Here is a 23,657-nt window from a genome sequence, read left to right as displayed (position 1 = left end):
TCCTACCAGGGTACAATTTAAACTAATGTATATCCTGAATAGAAAACAATTGGGCACAGCTGAATGGGTGTACAGAAAAAACTTCGTTATGGATTCCCCATAAACTGATTCCCGATCGAAAACAACAACGCACTGATTGGCGCAGAAAAACTATGGAAAAATTCCAAGGCGGCATTTCAGATATCTCTGGAATGTCGTTTCTAATGACGAACCATGGGCTTACTGTTAAAATCTTGAAAAGAAAAGTCGATCGGTTCACTGGGTCTTGCGAACAGAACCCAAGCCTATAAAAGTCCGACAAATTCGCAGAGCTTATGATAGTCCCTAGCATTTTTTATAAAACGTGTCGTATTGTAACTGTAGCATTAGAAAGTAGGACATACCACTACTGCCAGTTAGTACTCAAATGTCTGTTTATCGCAATTTTCTGAAAAAGTCCATGAAAAATGCTGGAAAGGAAAATTAATTTTACATAACTACAACGCATCGGCACATACAAAACCGACAACTGAATAACTGGATGTCCTAAAGGTCAGCACTATCTACCCTACACCATCCAGCCCTAACCTAACACCGTGCGATTTCTTTTTTGTTTCCGAAAATTAAAGATAAAATGCATAGAATCAATTTTTCGTCATCAGATGAAGCAGGTGAACATTTAAAAACCAGGTTTCTGAAGTGAGTCAGGGAGAATGACATCACTGGTTGCAAAACTGTGTTGATGTTAAAGGGAAATATTTTAAGAAAGAATAAAATCATTTAATATTTTTTCTTGAAACTGAGCCTTGTTTGAGTTTCTAAAACTTCTCAGTATCGACCTCGGAGTAACAGCTTAGCTCATTACTAGTGCAGTGCGGACAGGAAGCAGCAGAATTACGACTGGCATTGTTCCACAGAACTATGCGTTCCCCCGACCACATTTGCCAAGCTTGTTTCGATTACGCTGCAGAAGTTTCATTGGGACGTTCTTACCCATCCTCCATACACCTCTACCTCTTCCCATGTGATTTACATATTTTTGGAGCCCGGAAGAAAGACATTCGTGGCCGTCGATTTGCTTCGAAGTTGTGCACCGCTGGATACAATCATGGTTCTGTAGCCACTGGAAAAAATTTTTCCATAAAGGAATTCACCATCTTGCACCACAGAGAGATAAATGTATTTGCAGTTATGGTGATTACTTTTGAAATAGTAAACAGTTTACTTACTTTTTTTCCATCTACCTCGTTTTCATTTGACTGCCCCTTATAGGTTTAGCGTGTTGTTCTGGTTCACCTGCGGTCAGAAGCCGGAATGTGGGTCTATTTATTTAGCCTTTGGCTAATATACACAATTGTCAACAGATATATACAAATCAGAAGCAATGCCCTTGACAAGTTTACATGTATCACTGAATGTCCAGTTCTTTAATACAGTGCACAGCCTCTGGTGTTGCTAATCGCTGACAATGTGAGCGGAGCTTGGTGCTATCCAGTCACAATCTGAATTGGGCAGCTTGTTCCACTTATGGAATGTATCTTCGTAGTGGCCATGGCCTGTTCGGATTCCATTCAGGTCAGTACATATTTTGAACGGTAAGTGAGAGGCACTAGGAAGCTTAGCACCTGAGATGATCTTATGTAGGCGCATGTGTGTTATTGCTTACCACCGACCTTTCCATTCTTCGAGGTTTAATAGCTCTGGCAACCATGCCAGAAGCATCACGCAAGTTCTGACGCGATTGTAGTCTTTTAAGACTTAAGTGAGGCAGGTCTCTATGCGTGGGTAGATTAGGATTCCTGGAGACCTTGCTGAATTCCCTCATAAGAGCAATAGACCTGCCGTCTGCCTGCTTAGCTGAGTGGTAGCGGGCCCGGCTTCGATTCCCGGCCGGGTTGGAGATTTTTCTCCGCTCCTGGACTGGGTTTGTGTTGTCCTCATCATTATGTCGTCATGACCGGCACGCAAGTCGCCCGATGTGCCGCCATCAGAAATAACACTTGAAACTCGGCGGCCGAACTTCCCCTGATGGTTCCTCCCGGCCATCAATGCCACGCGATCATTTCATTTCAATAGACTCGGGCAAAATTGGCGGGCTAACACTTGCTAACACGGAAGCTAATGAAATGAGGTAGATCTGACAGTGCCAGACATTTTTCGCATAGTATTTCTCGTTCGGTGTCTACAAGCTGGTGGTAAGTACGGTACATCGAGAACACATACTAGTGGAACATGCAAAATAAGCACCCTGAAGAAATGGTCCAAATGAATGTGACTTCATTCACATATTATGCAGACATACAGTTTAGATGATCAGAACAGAGGGTGATACATGTGTTAAGACAGATTGTCTTGCACAACGATCTCCGTATATATTGTTTAGTTTCCTTAGCACCAGTGCAGTCCAACCGTGCGTTGAGACTATCGTTTAGGCGTCAGATGTCATTTTGGGAGAGCGCACCGCATTGTTTATACACGGTCCAGTTACATTTTGATCTCCAGCTATGATAAGATGTCAAAGTGCACTAACCACCCACGGACCTCAGGTGGCAGCACTAGCAGTGGAGGGTATACAAGATGTGACAATAAAGTAATTAGACTGATTTTCTTTGCAAGCTGTGGCAACCCTGCAGACTTGCATCAGCACAGTATCTTTGACCTTGGTCTATAAGCTGCTTCTAGTCCAAGTGGCACATCGGCACATCGATGCAACTGCTCAGTCATGAGTTGAGCTGTAATAAGTTAACACGTGTTTGTGTCTCTCATCACAGAAATGGAACCGCATAATATTGCGCAATGGTATGCCATTTCTTTTTGCGTTAAATTGGGTGAAAACGGGACAACTTATGGTAAGCTTCAGAAGGCTTTTGGAGAGGAGGTTATGTCAAGAGCTCAAGTTTTTCGTTGTCATAAAATGTTTAGTGAAGGCAGAACGAATATTGAAGATGAAGACCACAGTGGACGACCATCAACCTCATGGATGGATGTCAACTTGGCCACAGTGCGTGAACTTGTACGATCTGATCGAAGATTATCCATGAAAATGATTGCAGAAGAACTGAACATCAATCGAGAAACAGTTCGTCTAATAATAACTGAAAATCTTGGTATTGCTGATAATTGGATTTTGCATCACGATAATGCGCCATCCCATACCGCTCTGTCAGTACAGCAATTTTTAACCTCAAAACAAATTTCAGTACTACCACAGCCACTTTATTCGCCAGATACCGCTCTGTGCGACTTTTTTGTATTTCCAAGAGTCAAAACGACTGTCAAGGGACACCATTTTCAAACAGCACAGGATGTCCAAAAAGCTGTGACGAGGGCCTTGGACTATATTGCAGAATATGAGTTCCAGAAATGTTACCATCAATGGCAGAAGCGCTGGGAAAAATGTGTGCAATCAGAAGGGAACTGCTTTGAAGGGAGAACACTAAACTTGACTAAAACGGTAAGCAACCTTTTTTTTCACATCAGTCTCATTACTTTATTGTCGCACCTCGTATAAAGCGTGTTGGGGGGAGAGGGGCGGCCGAAAAACAGATCACTCGTTGTCATAATGCGGAAACGGAGCGATTTATCTGATGTCCAAAAGAGCATGTTCGTTGGCTTTCGGGTCAAGTGTGGAAGCAGTTTCGAAACGGCTGAGTTTATAAACTGCATCCCGCGTGATTAAAGTATACTGCGCATGTGAAAATGGCGCTACCTGATCCAGCGCCAAGGCAACTTTGAGAGGAGCGAATGACGACTGCAGAGATGTATAGGAGCCGAATAGACGTGCAACTGTTGAGCAACTGGCCGCCAATGAACCAAGGGACTACTAACAGTGTCTCCTCAAGGACTGTTCAACGAACGTTGCTGCGCATTGGCCCACACAGCAGGCACCTGGTGCATGCACCCATCATGCTGACTGCTATTCATCGGCAAAGAAGGCTGCATTTTGCACGCCAGTACCGCAGCTGAACGTCCACCGAATGGCTATAGGTGGCCTTTCCAGATGAATCAGTTTTTATGCTCCTTCGGACCAATGGCCTTTGTACGAGGGCAGTTCAATAAGTAATGCAACACATTTTTTTTCTCGGCCAATTTTGGTTGAAAAAACCGGAAATTTCTTGTGGAATATTTTCAAACATTCCCGCTTCGTCTCGTATATTTTCATTGACTTCCGACAGGTGGCAGCGCTGTACGGAGCTGTTAAAATGGCGTCTGTAACGGATGTGCGTTGCAAACAACGGGCAGTGATCGAGTTTCTTTTGGCGGAAAACCAGGGCATCTCAGATATTCATAGGCGCTTGCAGAATGTCTACGGTGATCTGGCAGTGGACAAAAGCACGGTGAGTCGTTGGGCAAAGCGTGTGTCATCATCGCCGCAAGGTCTAGCAAGACTGTTTGATCTCCCGCGTGCGGGCCGGCCGTGCACAGTTGTGACTCCTGCAATGGCGGAGCGTGCGAACACACTCGTTCGAGATGATCGACGGATCACCATCAAACAACTCAGTGCTCAACTTGACATCTCTGTTGGTAGTGCTGTCACAATTGTTCACCAGTTGGGATATTCAAAGGTTTGTTCCCGCTGGGTCCCTCGTTGTCTAACCGAACACCTTAAAGAGCAAAGGAGTACCATCTTTGCGGAATTGCTTGCTCGTCATGTGGCTGAGGGTGACAATTTCTTGTCAAAGATTGTTACAGGCGATGAAACATGGGTTCATCACTTCGAGCCTGAAACAAAACGGCAATCAATGGAGTGGCGCCACACCCACTCCCCTACCAAGAAAAAGTTTAAAGCCATACCCTCAGCCGGTAAAGTCATGGTTACAGTCTTCTGGGGCGCTGAAGGGGTTATTCTGTTCGATGTCCTTCCCCATGGTCAAACGATCAACTCTGAAGTGTATTGTGCTACTCTTCAGAAATTGAAGAAACGACTTCAGCGTGTTCGTAGGCACAAAAATCTGAACGAACTTCTCCTTCTTCATGACAACGCAAGACCTCACACAAGTCTTCGCACCCGAGAGGAGCTCACAAAACTTCAGTGGACTGTTCTTCCTCATGCACCCTACAGCCCCGATCTCGCACCGTCGGATTTCCATATGTTTGGCCCAATGAAGGACGCAATCCGTGGGAGGCACTACGCGGATGATGAAGAAGTTATTGATGCAGTACGACGTTGGCTCCGACATCGACCAGTGGAATGGTACCGTGCAGGCATACAGGCCCTCATTTCAAGGTGGCGTAAGGCCGTAGCATTGAATGGAGATTACGTTGAAAAATAGTGTTGTGTAGCTAAAAGATTGGGGAATAACCTGGTGTATTTCAATGCTGAATAAAACAACCCCTGTTTCAGAAAAAAAATGTGTTGCATTACTTACTGAACTGCCCTCGTAGTGTATGGCCCCGCAGCAAACGTTGGGTCTGGGAGGAGGAGGAGGAGGAGATTGGTGTTTAACGTCCCGTCGACAACGAGGTCATTAGAGATGGAGCACAAGCTCGGATTAGGGAAGGATGGGGAAAAAATCGGCCGTGCCCTTTCACAGGAACCATCCCGACATTTGCTTGAAGCGACTTAGGGAAATCACGGAAAACCTAAATCAGGGTGGGTTTGAACCATCGTCCTCAAGAATGCGAGTCCAGTGTGCTAACCACTGCGCCACCTTGCTCGGTGAAGGATCTGGGTTGGAGGAGGGGGCATTATGTCTAGGGAATGTTTTCGTGGCATTCCCTGTGTGATCTGGTCATTCCGGAAGGTACATTAGATCAAAACAAGTACGCATCTATTCTTGGGGACCGTGTCCACCTCTAAATGCAGTTTGTTTTCGCCCAGCAAGGTGGCATCTACCAGGAGGACAATGCAACGTGTCAGACAGTTCGCGGTATACGCGCGCGGTTCGAAGACCACGAGGATGGTTTTACCATACTTCCCAGGCCACCAAACTCCCTGGATTTAAACCCAGTCGAGACTCTGTGGGACTACCTCGAACGAGCTTTAAGCGCCATGGATCCTCAGGCGAGATACCAAGCGCAGCTGGCCATGATACTGGAGCTGGCATGATTCCACATCCCTGTCGGTACATTTCAGAACCTCATTGACTCACTTCCTGCACGTCTCGTAGCGGCCTGCGTTGCTAAAGGTAATTATTCAGGCCTTAGACAGGTGGTCATATTAATGTTACTGGACAGTGTGTATGTTATATTTTGTACAGGTCCCACGCACTTGAGCAATATTCCGGGATAGGTCGCACAAGTGTTTTGCATGCAATTTCCTATGCAGACTGATTGCATTTCTCTAATATTCTATCAATAAATCGCAGTCTGCCATCTGGTTTACTTAGAACTGTGCCTACCAGTACGTGAACGTCCCATTTCGTATTCTCACAAGCTGCTACAACCAGCTATTTGTTTGAATTGACGAATTCCAAAAGTGACTCATTGATACTGCGGTCGTATAAGATACTCAGCCGAAGGCAGTGCCACGAATGCCAAACGTTACATAATACGTATTAATTGAAGTCTCTTGAGTGAGAGCGCCAGGTTTCCATCACTTTCAACAGATAGCGTAGCTGCAGGACAGTTTCAAAATGGCGTCTATAGGTGATGTACGTTACAAGCAACGTGCCGTCATTGAATTTCTCACTGCAGAGAAAGAAACTGTGGGGAATATTCACAAACGCTTGTGCAAAGTAATGGAGCACCTATTGTCGACAGAAGTCGCTGGCGCACGGAGGGTAAGGTCATCAGAAGGCGGTTCGACGGAGCTCCACAATTTGCAGCAGTCGGGGAGACCATCCAAGGCAGTCACACCTGACATGCTGCAGCGAGCTGATGTCACTCGAGAGGACAGACGCATTACGGCAGTTGGCGCTGCATCTGTCAATCAGCAGAGGAAGTGTGGATGCAATTATCCGCACTCTTGGATAATCAAAAATGTGTGCAAGACGGGTCCCGCGTTGTCTAACGGTGGATCACAAATCGCACAGAAAAAACATTTGTCTTGATTTGTTCGACGTTTTGAAGATGGGGAGGCCTTCTTGTCCCGGGTTGTGACAGGTGATGAAACCTGGGTTCACCATTTTCAGCCCGAAACAAAACGACAGTCGGTGGAATGGCGTCATTCCCACTTCCCACAGAAGACAAAAAAATCAAAGCAACTGCTTCCGTCGGTAAGGCCATGATCAGCGTGTTCTGAGACTGTGAAGTTATGATTCTCATTGATGTGATGCTAAGAACCGGTACTATTAATTCAGAAGTATATGTCAACACATTAACAAAACTCAGACGCGCTTCCGGCGGCTTCGGCGCCACAGCAACCCAGGAGATTATGTGCTGCAACACGAGAACGCTCGCTCCCGTACAAGTCTCAGGACTGCTGCCGTCGCAAAACAGGGTTGGGCAGTGTTACCCCATCCACACTACAGCCCTGACCTAGCTCCCTCGGTCTTCTACCTGTTTGCGCCAGTAAAGGATGCCATTCGTGGAAGACATTTTGAGGACGATGAGGTGGTGATTCACACAGTGAAGCACTGGCTCCGCTACCACGACAAGTATTGGTACCGACAGGGCATACACGCCCTCGTTTCGCGCTGAAGGAAGACCATAGAACGGGATGTGATGATGATGATGATGATGATGATGATGATGATGATGATGATGATGAGGTCCCATACTCCGAGGAGCGGGAGACCCGCACCGCCGACTAGGCAAGGTTTGTCATTGCCTTCCTCCGACCGTAATGTGGAAGAATGATGATGATGAAGACGACACAATAACACCCAGTCATCTCGAGGCAGGGAAAATCCCTGACCCCGCCGGGAATCGAACGCTACCGCAAGACCACGAGCTGCCGACATAGAAGGCGATGCAGATAACGTGGAAAAATAGGGTGTGTAGATAAAACCCCATTCTTTCGTTATTTATTTAGTTTTTTATTTACACTTCAAGTTCCGCAGGACCAAATTGAGGAGGAAATTTCCAAGGTCTTGGAACGTGTCAGTAGATAAAATTACAACATAAAAGTAATAGCAGATAAAAATAAAATATTTATGAACTCGAAAAAAGTCATTTCATAAGTTTAAGTAAGGACAATCAACAATACAACAAGAATCAAGTTATTTTTTCAAGAAACTCCTCGACAGAATAGGAGTGACCCATGAGCAAACTCTTCAGTTTCTTTGAAAGCGCGTGGATTACTGCTAAGATTTTTGAATTCGAGTTGTAGCTTATTGAAAATGGATGCAGCAGTATACTGCACACCTTTCTGCGCAAGAGTTAAGGAAGTCCAATCCAAATGCAGGTTTGATTTCTGCCGAGTATTAATTGAGTGAAAGCTGCTTATTCTTGGGAAAAAGCTAATATTGTTAACAAGAAATGACGGCAAGGACTAAATATATTAAGAGGCCAATGTCAAAATACCCAGACTCGTGAACAGGGGTCGACAAGAGGTTCGTGAGCTTACACCACTTATTGCCCGAACCGCCCGTTTCTGAGCCAAAAAAATATCCTTTTAGAATGAGAAGAGTTGCCCCAGAATATAATACCATACGACATAAGCGAATGAAAATAAGCAAAGTAGACTAATTTTCGTGTCGAACGATCACTCACTTCAGATACCGTTCGAATAGTAAAAATGGCTGCATTAAGTCTTTGAAAAAGATCCTGAACGTGGGCTTTCCACGACAGTTTACTATCTATCTGAACACCTACAAATCTGAACTGTTCAGTTTCACTAATCATATGCTCATTCTCTGAAATTAAAACGTCAGGTTTTAAACTGTAAAAACTGAGTCTTACTTTGATTTAGCGTTAGTTTATTTTCTACAAGCCATGGACTTAGGTCATGAGCTGCACTATTTGAAATCGAGCCAATGTTCCACACAATATCCTTTACTACCAAGCTAGTGTCATCAGCAAACAGAAATATTTTATATTTACCCGTAATACTTTATATAAACAAGGAACAGGAGTGGTCCTAACACTAATCCCTGGGGCAACCCCCCCCCCCCCCCCCCACTTGACCGTACCCCACACAGATCACCATCACAGCCATTCTCAACATTGTGAATAATGACCTTTTGCTGTGTATTACTAAAGTAAAAGGTGAACCAATTGTGAGCTACTCCCCGTGTTCCATAACGGTCTAACTTCTGGAGCAATATTTTGTGATCAACACAATCAAACGCCTTAGTTAAATCAAAAAAATATGCCTAGCGTTCGAAACCTTTTGTTTAACCCATCCAGTACCTCAGAGAGAAAGAAAAAAATATCATTTTCAGTTGTTAAGCGACTTCTAAAGCCGAAATGTACATTTAATAGCAAATCATGTGATATAAAATGATCAATTATCCTTACATACACAGCCTTTTCAATAACTTTAGCAAACACTGATGGCATAGAAATAAGTCTAAAATTTTGTAAAGCGGCTTTACTACTGAGTACTTTAATCGTCCAGGAAACTGACCATTTTTAAAGGAAAAATTACAAATATGGCTAAATACAGGGCTAACATGTGCAGCACAGTACTTTAATATTGTGCTAGGCACTCCATCATAACCATGAGAGTCCACAGTCTTCTGTGATTTAATTATTGACTCAATCTCCCCCTTGTCTCTATCACATAGGAGTATTTCATACATCAATCGCGGAAAGGCATTTGCCAGGAGTTATATGATTCCCTGTAGAAGCCAAATATTTATTTAATTCTCCAGCAATGCTCAGAAAATGGTTGTTCAATTCTGCACATATATCTGATTTATCGGTAACAGAAATATTTTTACTGAAAAGCTGACTTTATATAGTCGACCTTGTGCTGCTGACAACACACTTCCTTCTCAGCTGACCAATTGGTTTTAATTTTATCCCGTGAATTAGCTATTCTCTTTGCATACCACATAATCTTTGCCTTCCTAATAACATTTTGAAGCACATTACAATACTGTTTGTAATGGGATACTGCAGCTTGATTGTGACTACCTCTAACATTTTGATATAATTCCCTCTTTGTTCTACATGACATCCTTATCCCACTAGTCAGCCACCTGGTCTGCCTATTACTGCTAGTACCCCGTTTAGAACATTCTAATGGAAAGCAACCCTCAAAGAGCATGAGAAATGTATTAGGGAAAGCATTATATTTATGAAATTACAATGAATTCACTACGCTTAGCTGCATAAAGGCGTTGATATACGTCAACGGTGACAGTCAAAAATGTGTGCCCCGACCGGGACTCGAACCCGGGATCTCCTGCTTACATGGAAAGACGCTCTATCCATTTTTTTATTCATTTTGTTCGATATTGGTCGTAGCGTTTTAGTCTGGGTGGACGTCACAAGACATCCGTTCAAGTTGATCGTTGATTCTTTGACTCAGTTTTTTTATTACAGAGAGTGTGCAGCCCTCTGACCGAACACTCTGAGCGACCGTGCTGGCGTCCATCTGAGCCACCGAGGATAGTGCGACTGCAGGGACTTATCTCCGGCACGCCACCCGTGGGACCGACATTCCCAACTTACTGTCCCGCACTATATTCATAATGCCCCTGCCCATTACACTCATTACTCGCGGCTTTTTGCCGATTACCGTAAGAGTTCGGGCTGTGTTTGTGCATCCGCGCACACACACACACACACACACACACATATATATATATATATATATATATATATATATATATTGCTGTTGGATTAACTTTCCTACACAGTTTGTAATTACATATGACATTTGTTTGAGTAGAAAAGCCTTTTAGTGTTAAAATTTGTGCATCATGGTCAGAAAGGCCATTCACGCTTTTACTAACAGAATGCCCATCTAGTAATGAAGAATGAATAAAAATATTGTATATGGCTGTGCTACTGTTCCCCTGCACCCTAGTTGGAAAAAACACAATCTGCATCAGATCATTTGAATTTAGGAGATCTACCAACATCCTTTTTCTTGTACCATCATACACAAAATTTATATTGAAGTCACCACATAAAACTAATTTCTGGTACTTGCTACAAAGTGAATCAAGGGCCCTCTCTAGTTTGATTAGAAATGCTCTGAAGTTAGAGTTAAGGGACCTATAAATAACAACAATTAGATGTTTAGTTTCAGTAAATTCAACTGCCCCTGCACAACATTCAAATATCTGTTCAGTGCAGTCTATGGACTCAAAAGGAATACTGTTTTTTTACGTACATAGCCACTCCCCCACCCCGCAAGGAATTCCTTGAAAAACAGCCAGCTGATCTGTGTGTAATTCTCATTACATTCAACACAGAATTGTCGAAGAAAAAGAATGCGGTGCATCACTTTCTGGGCAACCAACGTACGTTTTGTGACGCGAAAGCTTTTACGTTTCTGGTGATTTATAGTAAGCTTCCAGTCTTTTAGAACTTTCAAATCTTGTCAAAATCTACGTAAATAAAATGGTTCAAATGGCTCTGAGCACTGTGGGACTTAACTGGCTGTGGTCATCAGTCCCCTAGAACTTAGAACTACTTAAACCTAACTAACCTAAGGACATCACACACATCCATGCCCGAGGCAGGATTCGAACCTGCGACCGTAGCGGTCACGCGGCTCCAGACTAGCGCCCAGAACCGCACGGCCACTCCGGCCGGCTCTCTACGTAAATATTTAAGCAACTTTTACAGATAGTAATTCGTGGCATATAACTGCAGTAGATGACCTGTGCAGTTCGTGATGTATATTAATCACCTGACACTAAATATTTGAGACTTTTTTTGCCTTGATAGATGAGCAAACAGGAATTTGTGTCGAACAGTACGAAGAAATGCTGGGCAAATTTCACGAAGGCAACTTTAGGCTTGTTTCTGATGTTGTTGTTGGCAATTAAATTCAGGGTCATTTCTGTTTAGAAACTGTGTGTCAGTAAAAAATTTGAATCTTCCTCTGAGCATCTAGTAACGAAACTGAAGCAGCCAAGAAGTGTCAAACGAGAAATGGTGGCGACTTCCTTCTCTAGAAGCGGTCATATTGCAGCTGTACTTCCGGAGAAGCAAACGACTGTCATTCACTGCTTATGTCAGTGATACGCAACAGTATGCCTACGAAAAGTTCTCGAAGGACAGAAGGGAATCATTCTGCATTATAACAGTGCGCCTGCAGACTCGGTCACTCCTATCGATTTGTTCATGAAGTACACAGATGTTCAACACGTGACTCATCCTCCCTACGCTCATGATCGTGGCTTTGTTCCATGTGATCATTTCCGGTTCGCCACAAGGAAAAATTCCATGAACCGAAGACGATTCACCATCCATGGAATAATCTGAAAATGCTACGTAAGTAAGCTTTCAGCACTTGACGAAAATTAATCGAAAAACTGTCTCCAGATCTGGTTTACAACAATTCAGTAGCGCATAGTTACATTGCGAGAGCTTAGAGATAAAAAAGAATAATCAAAGCAGTTTTATATTTTCTATTGTTTTGCGTTAAGTCGCTCAGATCTTTCATAGTGACCCTTCTGTGCAATAACTTAATAACACGCTAAGCATGAGAGAAAGTAGAAATTCACTTTCCGGAAGTGGAATGGGTGAGACACCCGATCCGTATTCGAAGAGCGCGGGATAAGAATCATGTCTGGCAAACCTGATTTAAATTTGGCTTTATTTCCCCAAATCACATCACGTGGTGTGGACTTTTAACACACCCACGGCTGTTTCTTACCCATTTCTGTGAAGAAATGGGTAAGAAACAGCCGTGGGTGTGTTTGCTAGTAGGCCCATTTCATCTTCAATGACCTAATCTTCGATGAAAAGTTCAAGCTCCAATGTTTCTTCTTACCGCATTAACATACTGATAAGATCTCGTTTCAGCACGGTATTTCTCCAACTTGAGTAACGTATGTGTTAAATGTGTCACTTGTAGTATATGGATGATACCAGAGTAGTCTCATTTTGAAAATGAGCGAAATGTGGGTTCCAATTATTGGTTTCGTGCATTACAATCAAAAACTCATTAATCGAGTTAAACAATGTGCTCCTCACTTCTAGCCTAGCATAAACAGCAGAATTTGACTCTTATGTTATCAGAAATAAGTACATTGGGCTCATATTTTGCATTCTGGAGGTACACAGCCCAACAGACAAAGAACTTAAGTTACTATTGCTTAACTCTGGACCTTTGTGTACAGCCTCTCGAACTGCTCTACAAGCAGCCCAGCAGTCTTCCCCATCACTCTTCCCTAGTTGCGTCTGACCCACGCACTCTTGTATACGCTTCCAAGCAGATTATTTCTATTCAACCTTTTTTGCGTCACAAATATTTATCAAGCAGCAAGGAATTTATTTTGTCTAGAATGTTTCTGTCGCCTACTCAACTGTGGTGTCATTTTGTAACTCCTCGGCCAGTAGCATAAATGTGCATTTCGTCATTTTTTTGTTTCCACGACTTCTTAAATGTATTCTTAAAGACAGTATTTTAATTAACTGACGATAAATTCTATTGTAGAACTAAGTGGAAGATTTCCATTTTTGCAATGGCAATATCAAGTGTCGAATCGACACACGAGACACGCTCGAATGGCGTAGTACGTAGACTGCTGTCCGCGAAAGACAGGTGCTCATGTTTTAATTGCGACCGAGGAACATATAGTAAATAGAGAAATATTTTATTTAAACGTCTTTTTCGTTTATGATGATGCTATGACCGACCAATGTGTTCTGTCTGAAGCTATTGCATAACAATTTGTGATTAGAACAAAGTTATAAGCCTGAAGTTGGAGCTACATATTATTTTTATTTCTAAATCCTACGAAAATAATTATGAAACAGTAATTTTTCTTTGCTGGTTGAAGAGAATCGATGGCATATTATCATTTACGAAACACCGATTTTGTTGAGACTTTCATTGTCAGTTGTTTATTGCATATATCACTATTTTTTAAGTCGGTAATCGAATTCAGTGTACTGTAAAAGATTTACGTACTATTATGGGTACAATATAGTCTATTCAACAATCAGATCTGCAACGTAGTTGAATATAATTCTTTCGGATTTCTTGCGGCGTTCAGTGTAAATAAAAACAGTTACCGTTGATGTCTTCCCCTGTCGTTATCGTCAAAGGGCGACTGTTGTTGTCGATGCAGTATGTAATTACACAACGAAATCAGAAGTAGGACAGAGATATGAAGAATAATCATTTGACATATACTTTGCTTGAGACGCGAGTATGCTAAAAGGCCCGCGTCGAAGTGCCGACGCGAAATGAAATGCAGCCAACCGTATGAAACCAATAATCGAAGCGTACCGCGCCGCAGAGACGAAAATAACATGGCGTTAAAACGTAACTGGAATGATATACGTATTGCGTAGCTCTGATGGAACGTTCAGACTCATTTTACGAAGCTTTAAGTTCAATTTGAGGTAATTTAAAACATTACAAATGAACCATAAGTAATCAAACTGTGTAGATGTTATCGACTACTGTCATTCGTGTGCAGATACTCTTTGACAGATTTGTCATAACGATGGTCCTCTACAGCGCTTTATTAACGAATAGTGTTGCGATATTGTTTTTGTTACAATAATTTTGTTTGTAATGCACATGATGATGTCATTCGCTTGCTAGCTTGGTAATATTAGGAAGAATCATAAGCGCTTAAACACTTTGATTTTTTTTATGCATTTCATCCAAGGTAACAGCGCATTCGATGAACTACAGAATAGTACCGACTCTACTGTAAGTGCTTTAGTAAAGTACGTATATAGGCATGAATACTTGTTGTAGGCGAAAAATAACCTTTATTATTTTTCTATTTTTTTCAGATATTGGATGTAAGCAATGAGACTGTACAGGACAGCCCTCACCGTCATACTCAAAGGCACAAGTGCTGCGGGAACTACTTGTGTCATAGATAATAACCATGCCAACGTAAGTAGGGCCTAATATGTATTTTTTAGATTTACAGAATGCAAACGAACCGACTTTTGTTTTTTCTTCTGGTTGTATACAACTGCCGTATTGGTTTTCTGCACCCGGGATATGCTAGTGAAGACCCTGTGGCTTGCAAACTACGATTTTACATAATTATCAGGTTATCGTTAGATCAGCGTCTGTAACTTACCACATGATGGTAATTATTATTTTTTAGCATTGCAGCTATGTGGTAGTACAGTGACTGCCCCATCTCTACAGTTTCATGTGATACAACAGTGCTAGCTTTAAATGCATGCTTGACTCTTAAAAGTACATATATGCATATTCGGTTAAAGTGGACCCATAAAATCTTGGTTGTGGTGACAGACTGATCTGTAGCACAGCCTGAGGTTTAGGTTAGGTGGTAATGTGTGACAGTTTGGTTGCGAGTTGGTGAAGTCAATGAATGTCAAAGCCAAATAACTACATTGTTGTTTGAGCATTTACTAAATTTGCTAACTAGAAACTGGTTCAGTTATAAGAGGTTATTTACCAATTTCTATTGTAGCCCTCAACATGAATGCACTCCAACCCCCGGACCACGCCCCCCCCCCCCCCCCCCACACATATATATTATATCCAATCCACACAAGTGACTCTGTTTCCCCTCTCAAAGAGCAGCCCTCCTTCAGCCTGATGTAATTATTATTCACTTGGTATCATTAGTTCTCACTCCTCCTCTCTTCATCCAAAACCACATAAAATGAAAGTGACTTCCATTCTGCTATCTTTTCAGTGTACTACATCATATCATAAGACATTTTCACATTTCCAGATTGTTTATTAAATGTATACGGAGTAAGGTACACAGGAGCCTCTTTTCAGCCTTCTTTGCCTTGCACTGCATACCGTTTTTCCGAATTTATCGAGATTCCAATGTCTTTCATTTATTGATTTACACCATTAAATTCCAATGAACATTGTTAATAGGTTGATGACTGCATTACCTATGGACTCGTTACTTGTTTGACATAATACATTGCTGATACAAGAAGCAACTTTGTGAGTTATATTGGTAGGCAGATAAGTACTAATGCATTTGCTTCTGTTTTTCAGAAATTTCTTCTTTCTGCACCAAATTCAGCATTGCTCTTGAGTTTTCAGAGGAGCTATACAACTAATGAACTTTCAAAAAATCTACAGCTGACAAGTAATGATGAGGTAAAAATTGACAAATCTTTTGGGTTCAAAATTGTTTCCAAGCCTACAAACAAACCACTGGTAGTGTTGCTACCTTGGTTGTTAGCACAACAGAAACATATCATGAAATATGGAAGATTTTACTTGGACCAAGGGTTTGATGTGCTAAAAGTGTCTCTGACACCATGGCAGCTGCTGTGGCCAACTAAAGGCAGCCAGGTAAGTGGAGATGGTCTTCCATTTTATAGAATATCTCACAGAATAGAGAGAAAATGAAGAATAGTATTATGTTGTGATTTGTATCATAAAATTCAACAAAATCTGTCTTTAAGGATAGAATGTACAGCATTATTATAGCCATCCAGTCCAAACTTATTCTTGTTGTTCATGACAGGGAAATTACTGATGGTTCATTTTATTGGTATGCCTTTTAATGTTGCCCATTCAATAAATATTTTCAACTTCTTATTAAAAGAAATAAACCTGAAGAACAGTGATTGTCGTATTAATAGAGACACAAATAGCGATATGAAATACTAAGGCTGAAATTTTCTGCATTGAAACCCCTTCCTAAGAGTTAAAAAGAGAGAAATAAAGAGTACTGTAAAAAATAACAATTTAAAACATAGAACAAATATAAGTAAAATAAATAACTAGATTAATGATAAATGCTTAAATATATTAATTAGGTGTGTTGAAAATACTCTGACAGCACACTGTGTACACCTTATTTTCCAAAAATGGTATTTCAGAAATCACCTTTATTACATGTGGATGTATGTAGCCCAAAAGCATCTTTAATCTTTTTTGTAACATAAGTTTTCATTTTTCAGAATGAATTAACTGTGAAGGGTAATTTGCAAAATTGCAAATTATTACAAAATTCGACTATACAGTTTTCAAGAATGTTAATTACATATCATCTTTTACATGAGAAACATTTTTATGTATCATTCTATTGAAGATATCCAAACCTAATGTGCCAAATTACATTTTAGGGACAAGAAAATACATATTGCATAATTTTTACCCTCCTCTATACACCCACCAAGTTTCATCGAGATTGATTATTGACACTTGGGAATGTTCCCTTGTAAGTGTGTTCGCCACTCAAAACTATTTGGTTACTTAACATTCTCATCAGACAAAACTTTTACAGGACAGCAGTAACAAAGACATTATGATAAGTAAGACAGAAAGTTATGGATGCACCTCGTATGTAATATCAGTCGCATGTTCTGTCCTCCAAACTAATACTGAACCGATACATCTCTCTGGTGGAGAGGATTCTAGTTCAGTTTGTGAAGATAATGCAATTTGAAGCAGATACCTGAATTATGCTTGAGAGCCCATACTTTCAGTATAAACTTTGCCCAGTCTCATTTATAAAGGTCAGTTTCTATAACCTTTTCCTTCAAACAATCCATTGTCTGTTTCTTTGCCAGACGAAACAGGGGTCACTTCTGGACACAAAGGATTGACCTAGAAAGGATATATGGATTGAGTCTTTAGTAAAGGGTGGCAGTCACAAAGAGTAGACAAGAAAGCTACATGTTTACTTTCGCAATCAGTGTTTTGTGTCCTCTCATCTGTGCTACTCCTATGACTGTCCGCGAGCACCCACAGTAATTTTTCAGGGAGGGCGCAGCTCATCTAAAATTGGCATTTTTTATATAAATAATTTGGTCAGTTTCAGGATGTGTCATGCAATAAGGATTACCTATGTGACACAAAAAACTTATTATATTCCAGAGAATTGGTGGTTATCTACTCACTTCTGTATTTGTAATGATAATTCTGCAGCGAATATAAATTCTGTACTCCAGATCCCAGGGTGGAGCTATTATAAAATCGTCTAAGTCAGTGGTAATGAAAAGGTAGAAAAGGGGGGGGGGTATGTACACGTGTGTGTGTGTGTGTGCGAGTGTATACCTGTCCATTTTTCCCCCTAAGGTAAGTCTTTCCGCTCCCGGGATTGGAATGACTCCTTACCCTCTCCCTTAAAACCCAAATCCTTTCGTCTTTCCCTCTCCTTCCCTCTTTCCTGACGAGGCAACCGTTGGTTGCGAAAGCTAGAATTTTGTGTGTTTGTTTATGTGTCTATCGACCTGCCAGTGCTTTTGTTTGGTAAGTCTCATCGTGTTTCTTTTTAGATATATTTTTTCCACGTGGAATGTTTCCCTCTATTATATTCTTATCTCTTATTCAGATATTTTTCTGATTTCAGCTAATTGCAGAAGATCTCCTGCAGTTCCTCCATTTAAATAAATTTTACCAGCCTCTTCTTCTGCATGGCTTTTCTGTTGGTGGCTACTTATGGGGAGAAGCACTTGTTAAAATTAAGCAAGACATGGAGCTATACCAACCAGTTGTGGACAGAATTGCTGGCCATATCTGGGACAGTGCAGCTGACCTGACAGAAATGCCAGTAGGCTTCCCGAAAGCAGTTTTCCCAAAAAATTTAGTACTGCAAAATGCATTTGAGAAGTACATCAGGTATTTATATTATAAATCAATGTGTTCAGTACTGTAGCAAAACATAGTTGTGCCAAGTTTAATTTTTAGTTCCTTCATTATACATGGCATTATTATTGTCCTTCATTGGCACTGATAGACAAATGTTTTACTGACGTAACACGTGTTAAGCCAGTAGTCATGTTGGGGCTTACTGACTATTTTGCTGGGGTATTATACTTGACTGAATATTGGAATATTAGGAAAAGATGGGGATTGGAAAATACAAAGAAATGTAAAAAAATTCTGAGATTTGTAAATGTTGAGCAACAACAGCATTGGCAGATTTGCAGCCTTACCTGGTTTCATTGTAGGAGGGGTTATACAAAAGAAATGTTAAAGATGTCAGTAACTTACACTACTTTGAACATATTATAGCCTATTGTTGAATTTATTCCTCAAATGAATTAATAGTACGTGGATGTGAACTTTAAAACTTTCCCGGTGTATAGATTGTTCCATAAAATTTTGGGCTGAATGATGGATATTGGTAACTTGCTGCCACAACATTTTGGCACAGTCTTCTGGCCATCTTAAGGCATATAATGGCGAAACTACACTGAGCCCCCATGTTTAAACTGTATTGGTGCATGCATGGCGTACCAGTTGTCACTAAGCGTTAATTGACAGCATATCCGCTGCAAGTCTGTGCGCTGCTGGGAGTGTCCCCTTCAATATCAGATCAATCATCTTTACATGGTAAAGTTGCAGTATGACACCAATAACACAGTGAAGATTTTCTGGAATAGGATTCCATGCATTATCTGATTGGAAACCACCAACCTGATTGTTAAGGGACTTGGAATGTATTATTTCCACTGATTCATTGATAATGGCTTTGTAAAAGTTTGAAGTATATGTATTTCATTGAGTGACCAGTACGATTACAGCTTTATGTGATAGAAGTTATGTTGTTATTGAGGTGGTCAGTATGCTACTTGTATTCCACAACACATACCTGAGCAGTGTACTTCGTTTGTACTATACATGATTTTCCACACTCAGACAGAATCTTATAAACACCTGCTTTGTGCAGATTTCTGATGGAAGACAAAAGATCACTCTAACCTTACTTTTTCTGGCTACTCTTGCCTATTTTCGGAGAAATATTTTCAGTCTATGGTAGGTAGGCTGTCATTTTGAAGGACACACCTTCCTCCTTGTTGTGCTAATTGTATGTTTGTAGTGTCTCTGAGATCAGTATCAACTTTCCAGCTACACAGCTTCAAGGTGTTCCAATTCCGCTTGCAGGTTATTGCCATCTGAGATGGTATGGGCTCAGTGAATCGTGGTGTTCAGAATGCCCATTGTTTGTGCTGGATGCTGGCAAGTAGTAGCCTGTAAATGCAGGTCTGTAGAGCGAGCTTTTGAAATATTGAATATCCAAGTATACCATCACTTTTATGTTACACCAAGATGTCTAAAAATGGAAATGTCATACTAAGATGTAAAAGTAGGAACAGAACTTCATTCTCAATCTCCATAGTAAATTTTATGTTTTCTTTTATGGAATTTAGTGTTGAAGGAACTCTCAGAGACTGTCCAAAACACAAGGTCAAACTACAAAAGTGTCAGCATATCACAAAAATGCTGCTGGTTTTAAAACTTCAGAGTTGAGTGTCCACTCTCATAATCTTCCACAAAAAGGTTCTAGGGGAAATGACAGACGCCCCATGGCAACACTGTCACATAATAAAACATTCATTATATTAATATAGTCCTCCTGTGATATAAGTGAAACACCAGTGGCATACTTGTCTTCTCCAAAACAGCAAGTCCAGTATCGCAGAACACTGTAATTCTACTGGTCATTCAATGAAATACAATGAAACAAAAATTTCCTGTAGGAAGGTGGCTCCACACGTAGAGGGCCAGCAATAGGAAAGTGTGGAGAGAGCGTAAGCATTGCAGCAGAAAGTGGCAGACAAAATCCACATTGTCAAACAGTGTTGTTGAAGAGAAAAACTGGGTTCATTTGCCTACGGTACGTATTTTACATTAGATGTATGAGGAGAATAATATATTTAGTACAGATTTTGATCAGTCGTCTATGTGAGAGAAACCTTACTTCACATGTTGATGATGCTATGTCAGCTGCTCCACAGCTACAGTCTGCGTCTTGTCACTAGCTAAGAACAGCTGATGCAACTTGGTAAAAACATAAAGTACCACTGCACGCACACAGGCACGCCCCCCCCCCCCCCCCCCCCCACACACACACCCTCTACATACAAAGAAAATGTTTCCGTCGAAACTAGTTACAATATTTGTCATTTTGTGTGATTTGGACTGAATTAAAAGTAAAACTGTAACACACAATTGCTTGATGGTTCCTGAATTGCAATTCATTGTAAGCATGCAAGCTCTGCACTTTTCCATGACAAATAATAGCAGACTGTGTAGATGAAAATGTGAAAAGGCTGACTTCCTTTTTGTATTTTTGTTCACAAATGTGTTATGGAGTGCCAGCGGCCTTGCCACAATGGTAACATTGGTTCCCATCTGATCACCGAATTTAAGCTGGGCTGGACTAGCACTTGGGTGGGTGACCATCTAGTCTGCCGAGCACTGTTGGCAAGCTGGATGCTCTCAGCCCTTGTGAGGCAAACTGAGGAGCTATTTGACCGATAAGTAGCAGCTCCGGTCTTATAAACTGACGTAAGGCCAGGGGAGAGGTGTGCTGACATGCCCCTCCATATCCACGCCCAATGATGCCTGTGGACTGAGGATGACACAGTGGGCGGTGTTGTCGGTTGGTACCATTGGGCCTTCATGGCCGTTTGAGTGGAGTTTGGTTTTTAAATTTCTTATGGCATCATATTCTTAGGTAACTATTCTTAGAGGAAGAAAACATTTGTTATACGAAGGAAAATGTATGGTGGCTGCTTGAGACCTCTTGAAGACATTAAGTAGTATGAAGATTCTTTTCAATGATAAATTGCAACTTGAAAATGACAGTAACATTCCTCATTACAATAGTAGGAAGAGAAATTCTTGAACACTAATCATCCATAATGCAGCACGGAAATGAGTGAGGTATTCAGCCATAAAAATCTTCGACAGCTTATCCTTTGAAGTGAAGAATCTAATGGCTAACAAAATTAACGTCAGACACAAACTGAAATAATTACATCTGCTTGACTATTCCAATTTTCTTTTTTTAAAAAGTGTGATTTCATAGTGTGTGTGTGTGTGTGTGTGTGTGTGTGTGTGTGTGTATGTGTGTGTGGAAGGGGTGTATATGAATGTCGTTAGATGTAAACCATTGTGCATAAAAAAAAATTACTTTTAACAAAGGTTAATGCAAATGACTGCAGTATAAATGGTTAGTATGGTGTCAAATTTTTTGCTGACAAAGAGCATTATGAGTATGAACTAACTCAATCCACTCTATATTGAGAGACCACGTTTGCTATCCATGAAAAAAGCAAAGAATTTACTATCTTCTTCGAACACCAAACTACCTAGCTGGTTGTCTTTGGGCAGTATATCAAAACTTACTGTTATGTCATTTATAACAAGTTAATGTCTGCTTACTTCATAAAATACAATTTCCCAATCAATAAAGGCTAGGATGTTCTCATAAACTATTTAAACAACTGATATTTTGACAAACAGAAACATTTTTTAAACCATAAGTCTTTAAAACCAAGGGCTAGTGTTACCTTACATTGTTTTATAGAGTCTGTCATAGTACTGTCATCACTGATATCTCTGTTGGTATCCAAACATCTGTCTTGTATCCATCTTCACCTTACTGTCAAAGTCTCCTCCCTGAAGCTTTTCAGTGTGCTGCACAGTCTACCCATACTGAAGTGGGGATATTTATTGCTTCATGCACAAGCGATTCAGCGTCCTTTGTCTTGAATGTTTTGTTGTTTTCTGCCACACAGATTTGGACACAGGTTAAAGCTATCAGATTATACTAGCAGTGGTATGGGGTAAATGCAAAATTGTGTGCCACAGTCACTTGCAAGGAATTTAAGGCTGAAAATTTCAAAAGTGAAGCCAATATTTAAAAACGGCGACAAGTATAAGGTAAAAAACTATCGCCCAATATCTCTCCTCCCAGCATTTTCAAAAATATTAGAAAATCTAATGAAGCACCAAATCAACAAATATCTAAATGACCATAATTTACTAAACAGAAATCAGCATGGCTTCCAAGCACATAAAAATACCGAAACAGCAGTAATGTGCTACACTGAACAAATAATCAAAACTCTAGAAAAAGATTATAGTGTAGTAGGAGTAAATTTAGACCTCTCCAAAGCTTTTGACACTGTGAACCAGGACATTCTTTTAGAAAAATTGGAAGCATTGGGTATACATGGGATAGGAAAAAAATGGTTTGAATCATACCTAAAAAACAGAACACAGGTTGTAGGACTGACATCAACTTACTCCAACCACAAAATAAATTCAGTATCAGAGGCAAAAAAAATGTAGAAACAGGAGTACCACAAGGCAGCATCCTAGGGCCCATATTGTTTCTCGTCTATATAAATGATTTTCAAACCTCAGATGATGCAGCCAAAGAAATAATATTTGCAGATGATACTAGTGTGGTAGTAAGTGCACCAAAGCAAATGCTACCAACAATTGCTGATAAAGTACTAAATTACATCCACTCTTGGTTCAATGCAAACAGGTTGACATTGAATGTAAATAAAACAAATTATATGCAGTTTGGGAAAAGATGTCAAAATTTAATCTCGATCTGGTGTGGGGTGACAAAGCCTTAGACAGAGTGACATCCACAAAATTGCTGGGGATTCATGTGGACGAAAACTTAAATTTTAATGACCATGTAATAAAACTTGCACAGAAACTTAATTCAGCCTGTTTTGCCCTCAGAATTATTGCAAATGTTTGTACCTCAGAGGGTGCCAGAATGGCATCTTTAGGCTATTTTTAATCTCTTGCCACATACGGAATAATATTTTGGGGTTCCACAACAGGGCGCCTAAAACAAATTTTTTTGTTGCCGAAGAGGGCCATCCGAATAATAACTCACAGTCATCCACAGACACACTGCAAACCCATATTCAAAAAGCTTAGAATACTTACTATACCATCATTATACATATACAAATGTCTATTGTATGTC

General features: G+C 40.7%; 1 protein-coding gene across 2 annotated transcripts in view; it reads left to right on the top strand.

Moving 5' to 3' along the window:
• The window catches only part of LOC126094730 (transmembrane protein 53), a 169,074-nt gene that overhangs the window by 131,505 nt on the left and 13,912 nt on the right, over positions 1-23,657 (top strand). Inside the window, exons 1-4 of one of the 2 annotated variants that reach the window (XM_049909279.1) lie at positions 14,472-14,656; positions 14,743-14,848; positions 15,950-16,252; positions 18,261-18,529. In XM_049909279.1, coding sequence (XP_049765236.1) covers positions 14,759-14,848; positions 15,950-16,252; positions 18,261-18,529 — 662 coding nt within the window. In that variant the 5' untranslated portion in view covers positions 14,472-14,656; positions 14,743-14,758. Of the gene's footprint in view, positions 1-14,471; positions 14,657-14,742; positions 14,849-15,949; positions 16,253-18,260; positions 18,530-23,657 lie in introns of those variants that run through there. The other variant, XM_049909278.1, reaches the window with a different exon arrangement.

The sequence above is a fragment of the Schistocerca cancellata genome, chromosome 8, assembly GCF_023864275.1.
Source record: "Schistocerca cancellata isolate TAMUIC-IGC-003103 chromosome 8, iqSchCanc2.1, whole genome shotgun sequence".
In the NCBI taxonomy this organism is placed as follows: domain Eukaryota; kingdom Metazoa; phylum Arthropoda; class Insecta; order Orthoptera; family Acrididae; genus Schistocerca; species Schistocerca cancellata.
Note: the sequence above shows the minus strand (reverse complement) of the source record. Positions and strands in the feature narration are given on the sequence as shown.